At 33.2% G+C, this 17,204-nt stretch overlaps 1 protein-coding gene across 1 annotated transcript; it reads left to right on the top strand.

Annotated features, from left to right (window-relative positions):
* The first annotated feature begins 2,993 nt into the window (after nucleotides 1–2,993).
* On the top strand, nucleotides 2,994–15,715 carry LOC145828672 (uncharacterized). Its single transcript, XM_082936427.1, has 34 exons — nucleotides 2,994–3,030; nucleotides 3,713–3,906; nucleotides 4,476–4,619; nucleotides 5,134–5,318; nucleotides 5,794–5,992; nucleotides 6,058–6,189; nucleotides 6,353–6,487; nucleotides 6,610–6,748; nucleotides 6,814–6,932; nucleotides 7,105–7,254; nucleotides 7,404–7,574; nucleotides 7,770–7,943; nucleotides 8,103–8,300; nucleotides 8,519–8,621; nucleotides 8,685–8,905; nucleotides 9,277–9,413; nucleotides 9,484–9,739; nucleotides 10,229–10,456; nucleotides 10,679–10,870; nucleotides 10,986–11,131; nucleotides 11,270–11,360; nucleotides 11,502–11,645; nucleotides 11,851–12,261; nucleotides 12,360–12,637; nucleotides 12,905–13,037; nucleotides 13,106–13,322; nucleotides 13,397–13,542; nucleotides 13,605–13,699; nucleotides 13,786–13,978; nucleotides 14,126–14,455; nucleotides 14,708–14,983; nucleotides 15,220–15,315; nucleotides 15,381–15,506; nucleotides 15,626–15,715. The coding sequence occupies exons 1-34, from the start codon at nucleotides 2,994–2,996 to the stop codon at nucleotides 15,713–15,715; spliced, it is 5,886 nt and encodes a 1,961-aa protein (XP_082792553.1).
* Nucleotides 15,716–17,204: the final 1,489 nt, after the last annotated feature.

Genomic DNA, 17,204 nt, shown 5'->3' with positions numbered 1-17,204 from the left:
TCCGCTATTAATATTTTTTTTATCTAAACAGTATTATGAATAGACAATTTTGAAGAAATTTCCAATAAAAAAGTATTTGGGTGCTAAACTCATAAACAAAAATAACCCTTTTATTTCAAACAAATCTCTCCATAAAAAACCACAAAAAAGATTGAAAAGCAAAATCTAATCTGAAACTGTAACCAAATGAACATAAAACTAACTTTTTAACAATTAAGCGAATTTTTCTTTCAAACTTTTCGCTGGTTAACAAACAAACGCACAAAAGAAAAGGTCGTTTGCGCGGATTGATTGCTTTTCTGTTTGCAACGCTTCTCAAGGAAAAAGTTCCGAACCAAACTTTTACGTATATTTTCTCATGCGCGAATTGCTTGCTGACTTTGCAACTCGCATTAGATGTTTATAAATAATCGCGACTTCACAGGCGCATTTCGCCCGCGAATTGCCACAGATTGGGGTCAATCAGCCGCTGATTAGGGTGCGTCGTCTCCCGGGAGCCGGCTTGTCCGTCAAAATTCTCCCATCACCAATTTGCCTGTTTAAGGAAAGCGGCGCTTTGGTATAAATTGGGCTTTTCGCTTTGGAAGAGCACATTTTTCTTAGACAGTCCTTGATAGAGTAGCAAGTTTCAACTTAATTTTTGCAGGTTCGTTTGTTTGCTTTCGTTTTTACGATCTTAATTTTACTTCGAGGTTTTTAATATTTCTACGCTACTTTTTTATTTCGAAAGTTTTTGATAGGAATACAAACAGAAATGATTGACTATATTTGATTTAAACTAAACAAACTTTAGTAATAAGTAATAAATTTTTTTTTTCTGTAAACTATTTTCCACTTTCAAAGTTTTAACAAAATTCCTATTCTAACAACTTTTTTTGTAAAATACTTTCTTTACAAAAACTAATAAAGTACCGAACATCAAGCACTAGTTAACAATACTCTGTAGCTAAAAGAAATAGCAGTAGTTTCTGAATTTTAAAATACAAGAAAAACTTTAGAAATGCAACAAAACTATCTCTAGAGTTTTCTGTCTAAAGTTTTAAACTTTAAAAGATTTTATGGTTCATCTAACAAAACAAGCTGATAAGTAGACTTTAGTTGTACGCTGTTTTAACTACTACTTTCAAAGTAAAACATTTAGCAGTCAATTAAAATGTTCACACTTTTAGTAAACAATTAATTTCAACTTAGACGACATTTCCTTTAAAATGTCAGAAACATTATTTTGACATTGATTGAATAAACAAACAAAGAATGGCGCTAGCCTCCAGGGATTAAGCATCCTAATTTGTTCATATGCTTATCAACACAAAATCACTTTTCGCTTACGTTTTAGGTATAATAATAGAAATGATTCTACAACTAATCTGTATAAAGACACAAACTTTTCGATTGTTAACCAGACAGTTGTGTAAAACGGCATATTACTTTTATGTTCAGAATATGATTGTATGCTTTATTAGTATGTATTTACTACGGCTATAGTTTTTTGATTTTTGTTTTGTTTACAACAAGGCAGGTCATATTAAAATTTATAAAAGACCAAAAACATTAAAATACTTGTTTTAGAATTTTTTTAAAAGTAGAGCACTTTGTAAAACTGTAAACAGTTTAAAAACATTTTATACATAAACTACTTAATATAAAATAAAGGTCTGGGAATTAGATTTCCTATCATCTATTTAGGTATTTTTTACTATGTTATCATGGTTAAAACGTTCATGGGCTAAAGTAACTTATGTACAATGTAAAGATAAATTGAACCGAATTAGATAAATCGTTCAAATTATTTAGTTCACTATTCCTAATGAAAGTTAATGTTATTTTTAACACTACCTATAAAACGATATTTTAGTTTTTATTAGCATTTCTAAATGTAAAACTATTTTTAAATTGTAATGACAACTTTCTAATTATTAACAGTAGAAGAATTAATAACGGCAAAAGTTCAAACTAATTAATTTATACGTTGCTTAGACGTAGTTGAGTAAGATGTCATTTTATTTAGCTAATAGTAAAGGCAACTTGCTTTTTATTTACTTTTAGTTCAAGTCAGTTGCTTGCTTTTTTTTTGTAAACAACACAACTAATGCTTTTTTTTAAGGACATACCTAAAGTAAATATTTCTTTAAAAGACTCTACATTAACTGATATCTAAACTTCACATAATCAAATAAAGATATTCGTACGAAAATTTAAAGTGAGCAAAAATTTCAACCAACTTTTTATAATGAAAATATCACTTTTTATGTTTGATAACTTGTAGCAGTTGTGTCATAATAACCATTTACTTGTTCAAGGACCAAAAAAAGTTCAACTGGATTAGTTAAGTTAGTCAATACCTGAGAAACTTTACATGAAGTATAAAATTGTAGCTGTCGAAACACTACTTGACCGCAAATATAGTTTTTTTATAATTAAACTAAGTTTTTTGTTTAAAATACTGCATCCAAACAAAATTATCATCATATTTTGAACATAAGTTATACACAAATTTTTGTTCATTATTTAATACAATTCTAAAAAATTGCTTCTATATAATTTAAGTTGTGGCATACCTAACGATGAAGACCACACATGGTTTATTAATTTTCTTAAAACTAATACTAAAGTAGTTCGCAGTGTGTATATTTTTGTTCGGTGCTAAAATTTAGGGGTAGTATTTTTTATTACGTTTATATGAAAGGAAACACAGTAGAAATTTAAAGTACAGTCTGTTCGAAAATATACTTTCTGACTTTTTAATACTAGAATAGTTAAGTATGTTTTAAAAATTAAAAGTTAAATTTTCTAAACGCTTTTTGTAGACAATATGATAAACTTGCTTGTAGTTTGTAAGAGCTTTTCAAAGTTCTAGTTAGAATATTTTATTATACAAAGAAAAAAATTAATTCAAACTTGTTGTTTTTGTACTTATTCAAAAAATTTTGATTACTACTTTCCTTTAACAAATTACAGGTTTTTACTGTTTTACATCAAGTTGAAGATTAGTCATGGCTCCTAGGCCCATTGGAAAAGCAGGCTCCAAAGGTTAACTTTTATTTAAATAATAATTATTGTAATTTATATACAACTATCTGCAACAACAACAGTTGTTATTTAGTATTAGTTGTGCTTTAGAAAAAATGCTTTGCTACCGTAGAATAACTAATTACAATAAATAAATCACAACTTTCAAAAAGTCTTTTTTGTCAATGAAGATTTCAATCGACTGTTCTACCAGCATTTAGAGATGAGACGCAAACTAAATTATTCTTTCTGTTGCGCATTCACACATTAAGCATTCAATAGAAAAATAAATCTTGTGCTCAACGGCAACTGCGTACTTAAAAGTGCTCACTCAACAAGAAGATTACTGTTATTTAAGTGTCGGAAATTCACAAGCGTCACTTCTGCACGGAACGACTTTTTTGCATCAATTAGCTCTTTTGCACTTTAATTTAATCAACAAAGTCTAATTTATAAATGAATTAACAAAATATTTTATTACTTAGTGATTAACAACATTTTAAAGTAAAAAGTTTTAAATTGTAATAGTTCTTAATTAAAACAGTTACAAAAGTGACTCCGTGATTTTGTGACCTGTTCCCGTCTTTAAAGTTCGAAAACACACAAAACACAACTTTAAACAAATACTTTCACAATAAAGTGGCTCAACTTTAAAAAAACAAGCATTTTCACAGGATAAAATTCAAACAAGCATTTTACACAGGAGAGTGCAGGGCGGGGGACGACCCGATGTTTTACTTGGAACCAAACGAAGCGGAACGACTCGCATTCGCCAACATCAAGTATGACACGAAAAAGAGCTGCTGGTGCCCCAGCAAGAAGCACGGCGGCTTCGTCAGGGCAGAGATCGTGGAGACCAAGGACGAGAAGGTGACCTGCCAGCTGGACAACGGAGAGGTAGTCGTTGTTTGACTGAGGGTTGTGTTTAAAATTTTGATTGGCTCGATGATGAAAAACAGACTTTTTTTCTTAGAAGTCGTGTTGAAAGTAGCTAATAATATTTTTTAGTTGAATATATTATAAATTACTTTTTTTTAATTCTTTAGTTGAAGAATTTTCTTACAAAAACGTTAAATTACTTCTCTAAACATAATTATGCTGAATGCTATTAGAATAAAACAACTTCTCCTTTCTACCGCGGTCTTTAAAACGTTTAACACTCACCTACATCCTTAAAATAATTATATATTGCATTTTAAACAGATACTTTTTATTAAACTTAGTTTTATATATAAACAGCTGTTACGCTAAAGTTTAAAAAACTATCATCAAAATTAAATTTAGTTTGGTAATTATTGCAACCGTATTACAAAGTATCTCACTTAAAAATAAGTAATACACTTCATATGAATTAAAATTTTCTAACTCAGTAACTGAAATTTTCAAAACGATACGTAAGCTCAATATTTTTTAATAAAAATCTATCATGTCTTATATATCCACAAACTAGTTGTGAATATTTTCAGACTCTAACAGTAAAAAAGGAACTGGTCCAGCAAATGAACCCGCCAAAGTTCGAACAAGCATCTGACATGGCCAACATGACCTTCTTGAACGAAGCTAGTGTGTTGAACAACCTTGCTTCCCGTTATAAGGCTATGCGTATTTATGTTAGTTTCAAATTATTAAGCTTTTCTAAAACTTTTTCAAAGTTTAATTTTTAAATATTACAGTTACTCTTTATCACTTTTCCGATATTCTAAACCGTAAAATTTATGTAGAAGAGTTATTTTGTACTAGTTTTTGAGAAACGAGTTTATAGTATATTAGAATAAATAAATAAAATTTGTCGAAAAGGTCAAAATTGAAAAAATGTACAATGATGTTTTTATTTTTGGTTGTATATTATGTTATTAACTATCATTAAAGATTACTTTTACTTTTAAAATAAATGTTTATACATTTACTTTTTATCACTTTAAAACCAAAAGTAAGTAGTATAAATATACAAACTTTTCAATTGCAATATTGGGTCACTTGAATAAGCAGAATTAAGTGAAAGTATAAAAAAAACTTTAATTTTTTTTTTTTGATAAATTTGAAAAAAAATGAAAATTGATAACTTGTAAACAACATTATGAGTCAAATCAATGTAAACGAAAGCAAGTAAACATTAAACTCTAGACTTACTCCGGTCTTTTCTGTATTTGTGTCAACCCCTACAAGTGGTTACCTGTTTATGGTGCGATGGTAGTGAAAATGTACCGTGGAAAGAAACGTTCTGAAATGCCTCCTCACTTGTTCTCAATTGCTGATAACGCTTACCATGCCATGTTGACTGACCGTGAAAACCAGTCTATATTGATTACGTTAGCTTATTGTCGTTATCTATGATAAACTTTGTCATAAAAATAGTCTTTTTTTTGATATGTTTGTCTATACTAAACGACTTCTTTAACTGTCTATTTCATTATTTATAACACAATTTTTTTTTGGAAGTTTTAAAACTTTATTTTGTATTCCAATAACTACAGAAAATACTTTCTTATGAGCTACACCATTTTTTTATTTTAGGTTAAACTATTTTTAAAAATTTAAGATTTGTTTTCGATTGAAACTGGAAATAAATTAAAACTAGCACATACTATTTTCTACTTTTTTTATCAATATGATTCTTTGTTATTTAAAACTTCCCTACAGCCTTACAAGTTTTTTGTTTTAATATAACTTTTTTAATTTAAAACTAACGTGTGTTAACAGAAATTTTTAATACATATAGATCCAGTGTTTATATATTTAATTTTTTTTAACTCTACGTCGCATCTTTTAATAATTATAAAACAGTGGAGAATCTGGAGCTGGAAAGACAGAGAATACCAAAAAAGTCATCCAATACTTCGCCAACATTGCAGCAAGCCAGGCCTCAAAACAAGACGACAGTAAAAAGTCCCAGTCCCTCGAAGATCAGATTGTCCAGACAAACCCTGTGCTTGAAGCCTGGGGTAATGCTAAAACCATTCGTAACAACAACTCTTCTCGTTTCGTAAGTTCTTAAACATGTTTTCATTAAGAGTAGAAAACTGATTCGATTAGCTTTTATAAAAACAGGGTAAATTTATCCGTATCCATTTCGGCACTAGTGGAAAGCTTTCAGGTGGTGATATTGAAGTTTACTTGCTTGAAAAATCTCGTATTGTATATCAATTGAAAGCAGAACGTAACTACCATGTCTTCTACCAAGTTTGTAGAGAAACATAATACATACAGTAATATTAGTCTTACGAAAATTGTTATAGTTTTTAATTTTTTATCGAAGTTTTTATTTTTTAATTAGTCTATCGCTTTACTGAGTCAGCCAATAACCAGCTTTTTTAAATATAAATTAAAACAAATATACAAACAGCTTATGTCCTCTGAAAAACCAGACATGATCGAAAGTCTTCAGCTGTCTACGAACCCCAAGGACTACTTCTGGATGAGCCAAGGTGTGACAAAAGTTGACGGTATGAACGATAAGGAAGAATTCGATTTGACTCACGTTAGTAGTTTACTCTTTTTGAAAAAAAAAACAATGCTATGCGTCTATAACAAGCTAAAGATTTTAATACGTAAAACTATAAAATTTTGCGTAACGGACAAATTATACTTGGACTTTTTCAGGAAGCTTTCGAAGTACTTGGGTTCGACCCGGAGGACGAGATGGGTGCCTACCGCATCACTGCTGGTGTTTGCATTTTCGGTTCAATGACCTACAAGCAAAAACCTCGTGACGAACAAGCCGATGTGGACTCTGTTGATGGTATGAAAATCTTATTTCTGTTTTATATACTTTAAACCAAGTATAACTATGTTAAACTTTCATAGTTGCGGACAAAGTATCGTACCTCTTCGGCATAAGCTCTCCTGAACTGTGTAAGTCAATAACTCGTCCCAGAGTAAAAGTCGGAAACGAGTTTGTCAACAAAGGTCAAAATCAGGAACAGGTTTGAAAACCGAAAAAACATAGCTTTACTTATTACTTTTTACTAACAAATCTGTGTACTTCAGAGTACAAATTTATGTTTAGCTTCTTATTAACATTGTTTCAATAACTATTTTGTACTGATAAGTTTGTCTACTTAAAAGTTCTTTTTTAAATTAAGCTTCTTATAACAGTGTTACAATTCGACTGGTGCCCTTGCAAAAGCAACGTACAAGAACTTGTTCAACTGGATCGTTGTCCGCTTGAACAAGACACTTGACACCAACTTGCCTAGAAATTACTTTGTCGGCGTGCTTGATATTGCTGGTTTCGAAATTTTTGAAGTGAGTTGTTTAACATTTGTATTGCATTTTAATATTTAAGCTTATATTTTTTTCGTACAAAATCTTATATGCATGTTTCAATTCCAACAAAAACTTATTTTTTCTACGACTATATCTTACACAACTTATTGAGAATGATCATAATTTAGTTCAACACTTTCGAGCAACTTTGTATTAACTTCACCAACGAAAAACTTCAACAATTTTTCAACCACCACATGTTCGTGCTTGAGCAAGAAGAATACAAACGTGAAGGTATTCATTGGACTTTCATTGATTTCGGTATGGATTTGGCGGCATGTATCGAACTTCTTGAAAAGGTAAACTTATCTAGACAAAATTGATAACTGTAAAATATATGAACTACCATTTGTTATAACAAAAGTTAAAAGTATCTTCATTTTAGATTTTAAGTACACTTGACTATTAAAATGAATATAGTTTTCTGAAAACTTTAACTTCAAAAAACATACAATAAGTACAAACATATTTCCAACTTACTTTTAACATTACAGCCTATGGGAGTATTCGCAATTCTCGAGGAAGAGTCGATCGTCCCAAAAGCAACGGATGCAACTTTCAGAGACAAGCTGTACGGAACCCATGAGAAGAAATCACCTGCTTTTGCCAAACCTAAGATTGTAAAGAAAGGAGGAGCCGATTTTATTTGCAAGCATTACGCTGGAGATGTTAGTCGTTTTACAAATAAAATAACTTTGTTTAAATTACAGCTAACTTTAATATTTTTTCTTAATCAGTGATGTAATTTTAGTATTTAACTCATTTAAATTCATATTTTTTATTTCATACGTTTGTCCAAGTTTAATGTTTAGCATTTATCCACCTAGGTCGGTTACAACGTTGACGGATGGCTATTCAAAAACAAAGATCCTCTGAACCAGTCTGTCATCCAGCTTTTCCGCAAATCAAGCAACCCCGTCATGTCTCTGCTGTTCCCCGAACCCAAAGAAGAAACCTCAAAGGGAGGAAAGAAGAAGGGCAAATCCAAGGGAGGCGGCTTCCAGACTGTTTCGGCTATGTACAGGGTAAGCACCTACTAAAGTACTTTAAAAAACTGCCATAGCAAAATTTACTTTTAGACAGTTTTTTAATAACTGCAAAATAACTTCTGCTTTGTTTTGTACAACTGTAGGAACTGAGAAAGCACATACTAAAGCTATGTTTAGAATAAATTTTTAAGAGAAACTTAAAATAAAAAATCAACAATTGAAAGCCACTTTTAATTAAATTTGCACAACTGTAGGAACAATTGAACAAACTTATGACCAACTTGAGGAACACCAAGCCTCATTTCGTCCGTTGCATTATTCCCAACGAGAAGAAAAAATGCGGTGAGGTTGAGCCGGGTACGTTTAGCTTTACTCTTTGTTTTTTTTTTTGGAATAAGTTTAAATTTTTAAATCAAACAGATCTGATCATCGCTCAGCTCAGGTGTAACGGTGTGCTCGAAGGTATCCGTATCTGCCGTAAGGGTTTCCCCAACAGGCTGCAATACCCTGAGTTCAAACAGCGTTATCAGATTCTTGCTGCCAAAAAGGTTGCGAAAATTGTTGACAGCAAAAAGGCCACAGAGACTATTCTTACTACAATTGAACTTGATATTAACTTGTACAAAATCGGTCACACTAAGGTTAGATTTAAAGTTTCAAAACATTATCTATTCTAAAACTTTTTTATGTTGTAAGCTGCATTTAAAACTTTTAAAATAATGTTTTTTTGTTATTGATCGTCTTTCATTAAATGCAATTTCAACTTTTTTGAAGTTTATTTGTTCAAATGTACAGCTTACCATTGTATGAAAAATATAATTCCTTCCAATAACTAAATGCTACTTTGCTCAGTTTACTCTATACTTTATAAAAACCTAAATAACTTAATGACACTAATACAGGTCTTAAAAATTAACACTAAAATTTTTAGAAATTCTAACTTCCAAAAGTTTGTATGACTTTACTAAAAACTCAAATTTTTTTTTTTTTTTAATTTGTATTTGTTCTTCAGGTTTTCTTCAAGGCCGGAGTATTAGCTGACCTTGAAGAGAAGCGTGACGAACTGCTTGCGATCATCATGTCCAAACTGCAGGCTTCGGCTCGTGGAAAACTCATGAGGGTTGAATACCAGAAAATGATTGCAAGACAGTAAGTTGATTTAAATGTTTTTTGTAAGTATTTGAAAAATAATATAACTTAACACTTTTTAATTTTTCAGCCGTGCTGCCAAATGTATCCAGCGTAACATCAGGAAGTTCGTCCAGTTCCGCGATTGGCACTGGTGGAAGCTTTACACCAGAGTCAAGCCTCTTCTCAACACCGTCAAAGCTGAGGATGAGCTCAAAGCTAAAGACGCTCAGATTAAAGATGTTGCTGAGAAATTCGAAAAAGAAACTCAGTTGCGCAAAGACTACGAAACCAAATGTGTCAGCTTGCTTTCAGAGAAGAACAATTTGACTCTGCAACTGCAAGCTGTGAGTTGAAAAAGCTAAACACTTCTTTTTTAGAATTATGCGCTACATTAACTTATATTGAGTATCAGAACAAGCCATAAAAACTAATTTTAAAACGCTTTTCCTAAATTTTAGTATAGCCAGTCCTTTTTTTCAAGTTTAAAAACATAAATTAGTTTTGGTTAATATAACAATTCAGGGCATAAAATAGTCATGATCTTCACAGTAAACACCAAGCAACATTTAAAAGAATCAGTACTGATTCAGTTATATTACTTTACAAACAGTCTTACTATTTTTTAAACCAGTTTTTTTTCTCACCGAAACCGGCCACAAATAAAATAGTCACTTATCACGATTGTTACGATTGTTATGATTAATCGTTTTTATTATTATAATGATTGAAATGAACCCCTTACTCAGGAAATCGAACTACATTTTGTAGCAAAGACAAAAATTGTGTTTTGTGAACCAGAAACACAGTTGAACTTCATAAGAAACATCCTTTAGGAACAAGAAAACTTGGCGGACGCGGAAGAGAGGAACGAGCAGCTGATCAAGGCGAAGCAGGCGCTGGAGACGGAAGTGGCAGAGATGCAGGAAAGGATCGACGACGAGGAGTCGAGCAACGAGAAGCTGTCAGGAGCCAAGAAGAAGCTCGAGAAGCAGAACGAAGAACTGTCGCAGGATCTGGAGAGCGCTGAAGGAAACATCAAGCGCTTGGATAAAGAAAAGGGCGTAAGTTTGGTTTTCTCTCCTGTTTGTCTTTCTAACTTTGCTTGAGGCAAGACAAAATTTAAGTTTTATAAGTTGTTAAACTTTTGCGAGTAAATGTGCATAACACTAGCCTGATTATAGTAATTAAGTTTTCAGGTTCAATTAAAGTTTGTTTGGTAAAATGTTCCTGTGAAAATAAAATTGTTAGCAAGATTTTAATTAAAGTATACTTTTAAAATTCAGGATTTGGAAACCAAAGTTCGTGGTCTTTCTTCTGATTTGGATTCTCGCGATGGCAGCATTGCAACTTTGCAAAAAGAAAAGAAACACATTGAGCAAGTCCAACAGCAGACTCTTGAAGACTTGCAGGCCATGGAAGACAAAGCAAACCATCTTGGTAAACTCAAGATCAAACTTGAATCTCAAATCGAGGATGTAAGTAAACTGCATGTAATTTTTATAACTGAGTAAATTATAATTAAGTAATAACCTTTGTAAAGTTTGTACTAAAACTGAGCTAATAGTTGTTATAAAAACACAAATAATATAGACTGAGGATGCACTTGAGCAAGAACGTAAAGTTCGCAGTGAGTTGGAAAAGGCAAAGAGAAAGCTCGAAGCTGACATGAGAGCAGCGACTGACAACATTGCTGATCTTCAAAGAGACAAGACTCAACTTGAAGAAAACATTAGAAAGTAAGAATGATACTCATACACTTTAAGCTACAAGCATTTTAAATATTTTTTTACTAAGAAAGTTTTGTTTAAAGAATTGAAAACTAAAAACTTATAATGAAAATACAGAGTTGATTTGTAGTAAAACTTAAACTTTAGGAAGAACTTTGAAATGAACAACTTGCAAACTCAACTTGAGGATGAACAGAATCAGGTCTACACTCTGTCAAGAAAAATAAAAGAATTACAGGTTAGCTTCTATGCATTTTAATTGTTTTAATATACACATAATTTTTTTTACTGAGCTGTTTAACATAAATTGGAAGCTTAAAATTTTAAAGTAACGTTTTAAGACATTTTTTATTGATTAACTTAACAAAAATTGTCGTAGGCACGCGTAGAAGATTTGGAGAGCGAGCTTGAAAACGAACGCAACGCCCGCGCCAAGGCCGAACGCGCTCGCAGCGACCTCACCCGCGAATTGGATCAGCTCACCGAGCAACTGGAAGAAGCCGGCGGAGCCACTGCTGCTCAAGTAAGATTAAACTTTTAAATCAGAAATCTTTTTCTATTGGTTGTTTTTACTCTATCTTCGCTGAACTTTGAAATACTTTAAAAATAAAATTCAGCTACCCAAAAGAACCTATCCTTTTTATTACTTTGTGAGGTAGGAAAATCACTATAAATCAGCTTGAAGTAGACAGTTATAAAGAAGATATGCAAAACTAAATCATTTCTAGGCCGAACTCATCAAGAGACGCGAAGCGGACTTGGCCAAGGTAAGGCGCGAGTACGAGGAGTCCATGGTCACGCACGAGGCCGACGTCACCTCGCTGAAGAAGCGGCAGCAGGACGCCGTGACCGAGCTGGTGGAACAAGTCGAGAACCTCAGTCGCGTCAAGACCAAGGTCGAGAAGGAAAGGTCCCAGCTTCAGATGGAGCTCTTGGATGTGAGCTCTCAGCTCGAGGAAATTTCGAAAGTAAAGATAAGGGCCGAAGCTAATGTTAGGGTGATGGACGAACAGATCGCGGACTTTAGGGTGAAGGTGGAGGAGAACGGAAGGCTGATAAACGATTTGACCATCACCAAGAACAAGCTGCAGAGCGAGTCCGTTGAAAGCATGCAACTTCTGGAAGAAGCCGAAAGCAAGGTATAGAAACGGATTTTTCAATTTGTCGGTTACTAGTCAATACTAACTTGAAATTTCTCAAGCTCTATGTACATCACCATCTAATTAAATTTGTACAGGTAAGCACTCTTTCTCGCGCCAAGTCGAACATGACTTCGCTGATCGAGGACCTTAAACGTCAACTCGAGGAAGAAACAAAGAACAAGCAGTCTTTGACTCACGCTCTCCAAGCTGCACGTCACGATCTTGACTTGCTTCGCGAACAAGTCGAAGAAGAGCAAGAAGGAAAAGCCGAGTTCCAAAGAGCACTTTCAAAGGCCAACGCGGAAATTACTTCATGGAGAACAAAGTACGAGTCTGACGCCATTCAACGTATGGAAGAACTCGAAGAAGCAAAGTAATTATTTGATGTTTTTTGATCAGCAACTTTTTTTACCACTTTGTGATAAAGGTATAGTCAATGTAGTTAATAACTTTAATTGAAATTATTTTGGTAAAAGTTTTAAAGTTTGTAGATATAGTTATTTAGAGGTTAATATTTAACTATAAAAATTACTTTGATAGAAAGACACTTGAATTAAGAAAATACCTTACGTTTAAGTTTTGTGAAACATTTAAAAAACAAAATTTCTAAAAAAAAATTGATTATGTTAACACTTTGTAGGAAGAAGCTTGCTATTCGTCTTCAAGAAGCGGAAGAACAGACTGAAAACGCTTTGGCTAAATGCGCCAGCCTTGAAAAGACTAAAGTTAGGTTGACCAACGAACTTGAAGATCTTAACGTCGATCTTGAAAGGGTTTGTTTGAGTAATTCTTTTAATAAAATGTTTGTGAGATTAAACATATATCAATTTGATAATTTTAGGCAAACGCAACCGTGACCGCTTTGGACAAAAAGCAACGCAACTTCGACAAGGAACTTGCCACCTGGAAGCAACGTGTTGAAGAGGTTCAATCTGAATTGGATGTGTCACAACGCGAATCTCGCAACTACCAGACCGAAGTCTACAAGTTGCGCACTTCATACGAAGAGAGCATTGAGCAACTTGAAATTGTCAAACGCGAAAACAAGAATTTGTCTGGTAAGTTAAAGCTTGTTAAAAGTATAACATGTGTTAACAATTGTTTGTACTAATTTTTTCTAAATTAATTCAAGATGAAATCAGCGATCTTACTGATCAATTGACCACCGGAGGTAAATCTCTTCATGAACTGAGTAAAGCCAAGAAGAAGGCAGAGCTTGAGACCGAAGAGTTGAGAGCTGCTCTTGAAGAAGCCGAGGGTGCACTTGAGCTTGAAGAAGTTAGTTAAGTTAAATTCATTGTTAAAAAAGAACTTGGTTTAATAAAAAATTATGCTTGTAGAGCCGAGTTCTCCGCTTGCAACTTGAATTGACTCAAGTCAAGGCCGACATCGACCGCAAGCTCCAAGAAAAAGATGAAGAGTTTGAGTCGACAAGGTAATAAAGAATAAAAAACTTTAAAGCAAACTTTTTGACTTTCCTTAGAATTTATGTTTGAAATTATCCTGTTTATTTTTGTTTAGAAAGAACTACGCGCGATCCATCGAGTCGATGCAAGCTAGCTTGGACATTGAAATCAAAGCACGTGCGGACGCAGTCAGGGCAAAGAAGAAGTTTGAGTCTCAGCTAAACGACGTGGAGCTGCAGTTGGACCACAGCAACAAACAAATTGTCGAACAAACTAAAGTCATCAAGAAGCTTCAGGGCAACTTGAAGGTAACTTCAAATTAAAGTAAACTAAAAAATATTTAAAACTTTTTTTCATTTTAACTTCAAATTTTTTATACACACGAGTCTGTAGAAAATGCCTAGTCAGAAGGCTTATGAAAAAAAAATGTTAAGCCCTTTGTTTCTGGTAAATAGGACATGCAAGACCAAATGGACGAGGACCAAAGAGCCCATGAAGAAATGCGCGAACAGTACGGCATCCAGGAGAGGAAACTTACGATCGTCATGACCGAGCTCGAAGAGACGAGAAACGCTCTCGAGTCCAACGAAAGGTCCCGCAAGCAGGCCGAAGCCGAGCTACTCGAGGTCACCGACCGCGTCAACAACCTGTCGGCTCAGAACTCCGCGCTTTCGAGCGCTCGCAGGAAGCTGGAGACGGAGAACGAGCAGATGAGATCGGAACTGGACGAAGCAGTGGCCGAGTGCAAGGCTTCGGACGAGCGCGCCAAGAAAGCTGTTTCCGATGTGGGTTGATTATTAAGTTTTTTTTTAACTAATTTTTCTTCACTATTTTATCTTACTTATTTTTTTGAATTTTTTAAAGTATTTTTTAAAGAATTTCTACTTATTTTTTTACTTTTACACAAAAATAAAAACATTTCTTGACTTTTGTCCTTATAGGAATTTTTTATTTAACAACTCTTTTTAAAACTCTAAAAAGCTTTAAAAACCTAACACATTTGCGCATACACGTGATTTTTTTTTTTTAATATACAGGCGGGACGCATGGCCGAAGAGCTTCGCCAAGAACAGCAACATCTCATCTCAGTTGAGCGCGTCAAGAAGACATTGGAAGCGCAAATTCACGAGCTCACGATCAAGCTTGAGGAGGCCGAAGCTTACGCGCTCAAGGGAGGCAGAAAGGCACTTGCAGCAGTGCAGTCTCGCATGAAGGACATTGAAGGTGAGTTGGATGGTGAACAGCGTCGCCACGCCGAAACCCTCAAGAACTACAGAAAGATGGACCGTCGCTTGAAGGAACTTACCTTCCAGGTTTGCAGTTTATAGTGTTTAATGTCGTTATTTTTATAACTTACTGATAGTGGCTTTGTTACTTAGCTCAATTTTGTAATCATTTAAAGAGCTTTTCATACAGACAACAGTTTTATATTCTACAACGTTTTCTTGATCTTTTTTTTTATTTGTTTAGTTGGACTAATTGGGTACATGTTTAAAAAAACTTATATCTTACTTTCTTTACCATATCTTAAAGACAGCTTATGATTTAGGCTGACGAGGACCGTAAGAACCAGACCAGAATGCAAGAGCTTGTTGAAAAACTTCAAATGAAACTCAAGCAGTACAAAAAGATGACTGAGGATGCTGTTAGTTAAATACAATTGAAAAGTCTGATACCTAATACTTTACTTACACTTTTTTTAAATATTAGGAAGAACAAGCCAACCAAAACTTGGCTAAGTTCAGGAAAGTGACTCACGATCTTGAAGAGGCGGAAGAAAGAGCCGACATGAGCGAATCAGCACTCAACAAAGTTCGATCCAAGTCTCGCTTTATGGTAAGATGTCCAGGAATAAAGTTTAATTCAAAGTCAACTGCTTAATTTTGTAGCTACGTAACCAGTATACCCTTTTTAGGCGCCTAACCATTTGAAATAACCCTTTTTTTTAATTACAGACAACCGCCGAACGCTCAAATTCAGCCGCGGGTTTTTCCATGTCGATCTCCCGAAAAGTGGTTTCTTCGTCTTCCTCAACCACGCAGTAATCGTTCTGCCGTCTGCTCAAATCGCTACCGTTAGCAGTTTGTTTACTGAGTAGAAACATATTTAAAATTGGAATTAATTAGATAAATGCAATAAAAAACAAACAATAATAATGGAAAAGGTGAAATAAAAACATATACGTAAAAAGTAACTTCATTGGAAAATAATGCTAAAATATAAATAACAATAAAAATTTCGTAGTGCTTAGTTTGTATTTTTTCAGGATCTGGAACCTTTTCTTGACACGTCTTAGCTGATCAAATAATCAAATTCTTTTTCATACTCGAAGTTAATTGAATATTTTTAAGAAAGTTAGAGATTCAAGCTTGCGGGAATTAAATTTGGATTTATATTTGTATGAAACGTTTTTGATTATAGTGTAAATTATGTTCTTTATTTATTTGTTTGTAACTATGCATCGCTTAAAAAATAAAAAAGAAAAATGTTTTTTGTTTGTTTTTTAATTTAATAAAAAAAATCGAAGTTTGTATTTTTTATTAATAAAACTTTTTGATTAGATAACAAAAAGTATTGCTAACCCTATTAGAAAGTTTTAAAAGAATATTAAGATAAAAAAAATTAATGTAAAACTTTGACTTTTAAAACATTAAATTTTATTAATAATACGAAATAGATAGGTATAAGTTACCAGGGGCGTCGCGTGGGGTGGTACGCTGGAGCTGTAGCTCCACCTAAAAAATTTGAAAATTATGTTAATTTTTTTTTAATTTAGAGTTTAAGCCTTTAAACACGCAGTTTTAAATGGGCTTCTGCTTCAGTTGTACAACCCCAAATTACGTCAAAGTAACTTTGTTTCAAATTTGAGGGATTGTGCTTTAAAATAATATTAAAAGATTTTACATTAGCTTAAAAAATAAGAAAGTTATGTTATCATTAACTTGTACAAAAAATACAGCCAAATGTGTACATGAACGTCGTTAATTCCCTGCTAAATTAATTTTTTTTTCAAACTTTTATATTTGATGTTGTTAAAAATGTTCGTAATATTGGACTTGCAAGCTCAATCTGTGTTAGCTGCATCTTAAATGTTTACAAGTTTTCAATACAAAAAATGTTGAAAAGTTGAATTCTAGAGCTGCATGAACTTGCAGCACCATGTGAATTAAATCATGAACGTTGTTAAAATTTACTACAACGCGAGAACACTAAGACAAGTGAACTCGAGGAGGGAATACTCTAGCAGAGGCAACTCGAGCAGGAACAACTTGAGCAGGAAAAATTCGAGCAGAAAAAAATCGAGCAGGAGCAACTCAAGCAGGAAAAACTCAATCAGGAGCAACTTGAGCAGGGAAAACTCGAGCAAAGGCAACCTCGTTTTTTTATGTTACTTGCATGTTTTTTTTTTGTTTTTATTACTTGTTAGTCAAGTCATAAAATTAAGTTATTAAATTTATGTTTGTGCAAAAACAGAAACTTACTTGGACATAAATAAAAATAAAAGTAGCTATAGTTGTTAGGAAAGGTTGATGA

The sequence above is a fragment of the Thalia democratica genome, chromosome 2 (assembly GCF_965202585.1).
Source record: "Thalia democratica chromosome 2, ktThaDemo2.hap1.1, whole genome shotgun sequence".
Taxonomy (NCBI): domain Eukaryota; kingdom Metazoa; phylum Chordata; class Thaliacea; order Salpida; family Salpidae; genus Thalia; species Thalia democratica.
This window is presented reverse-complemented; position numbering and strand designations above follow the sequence as displayed.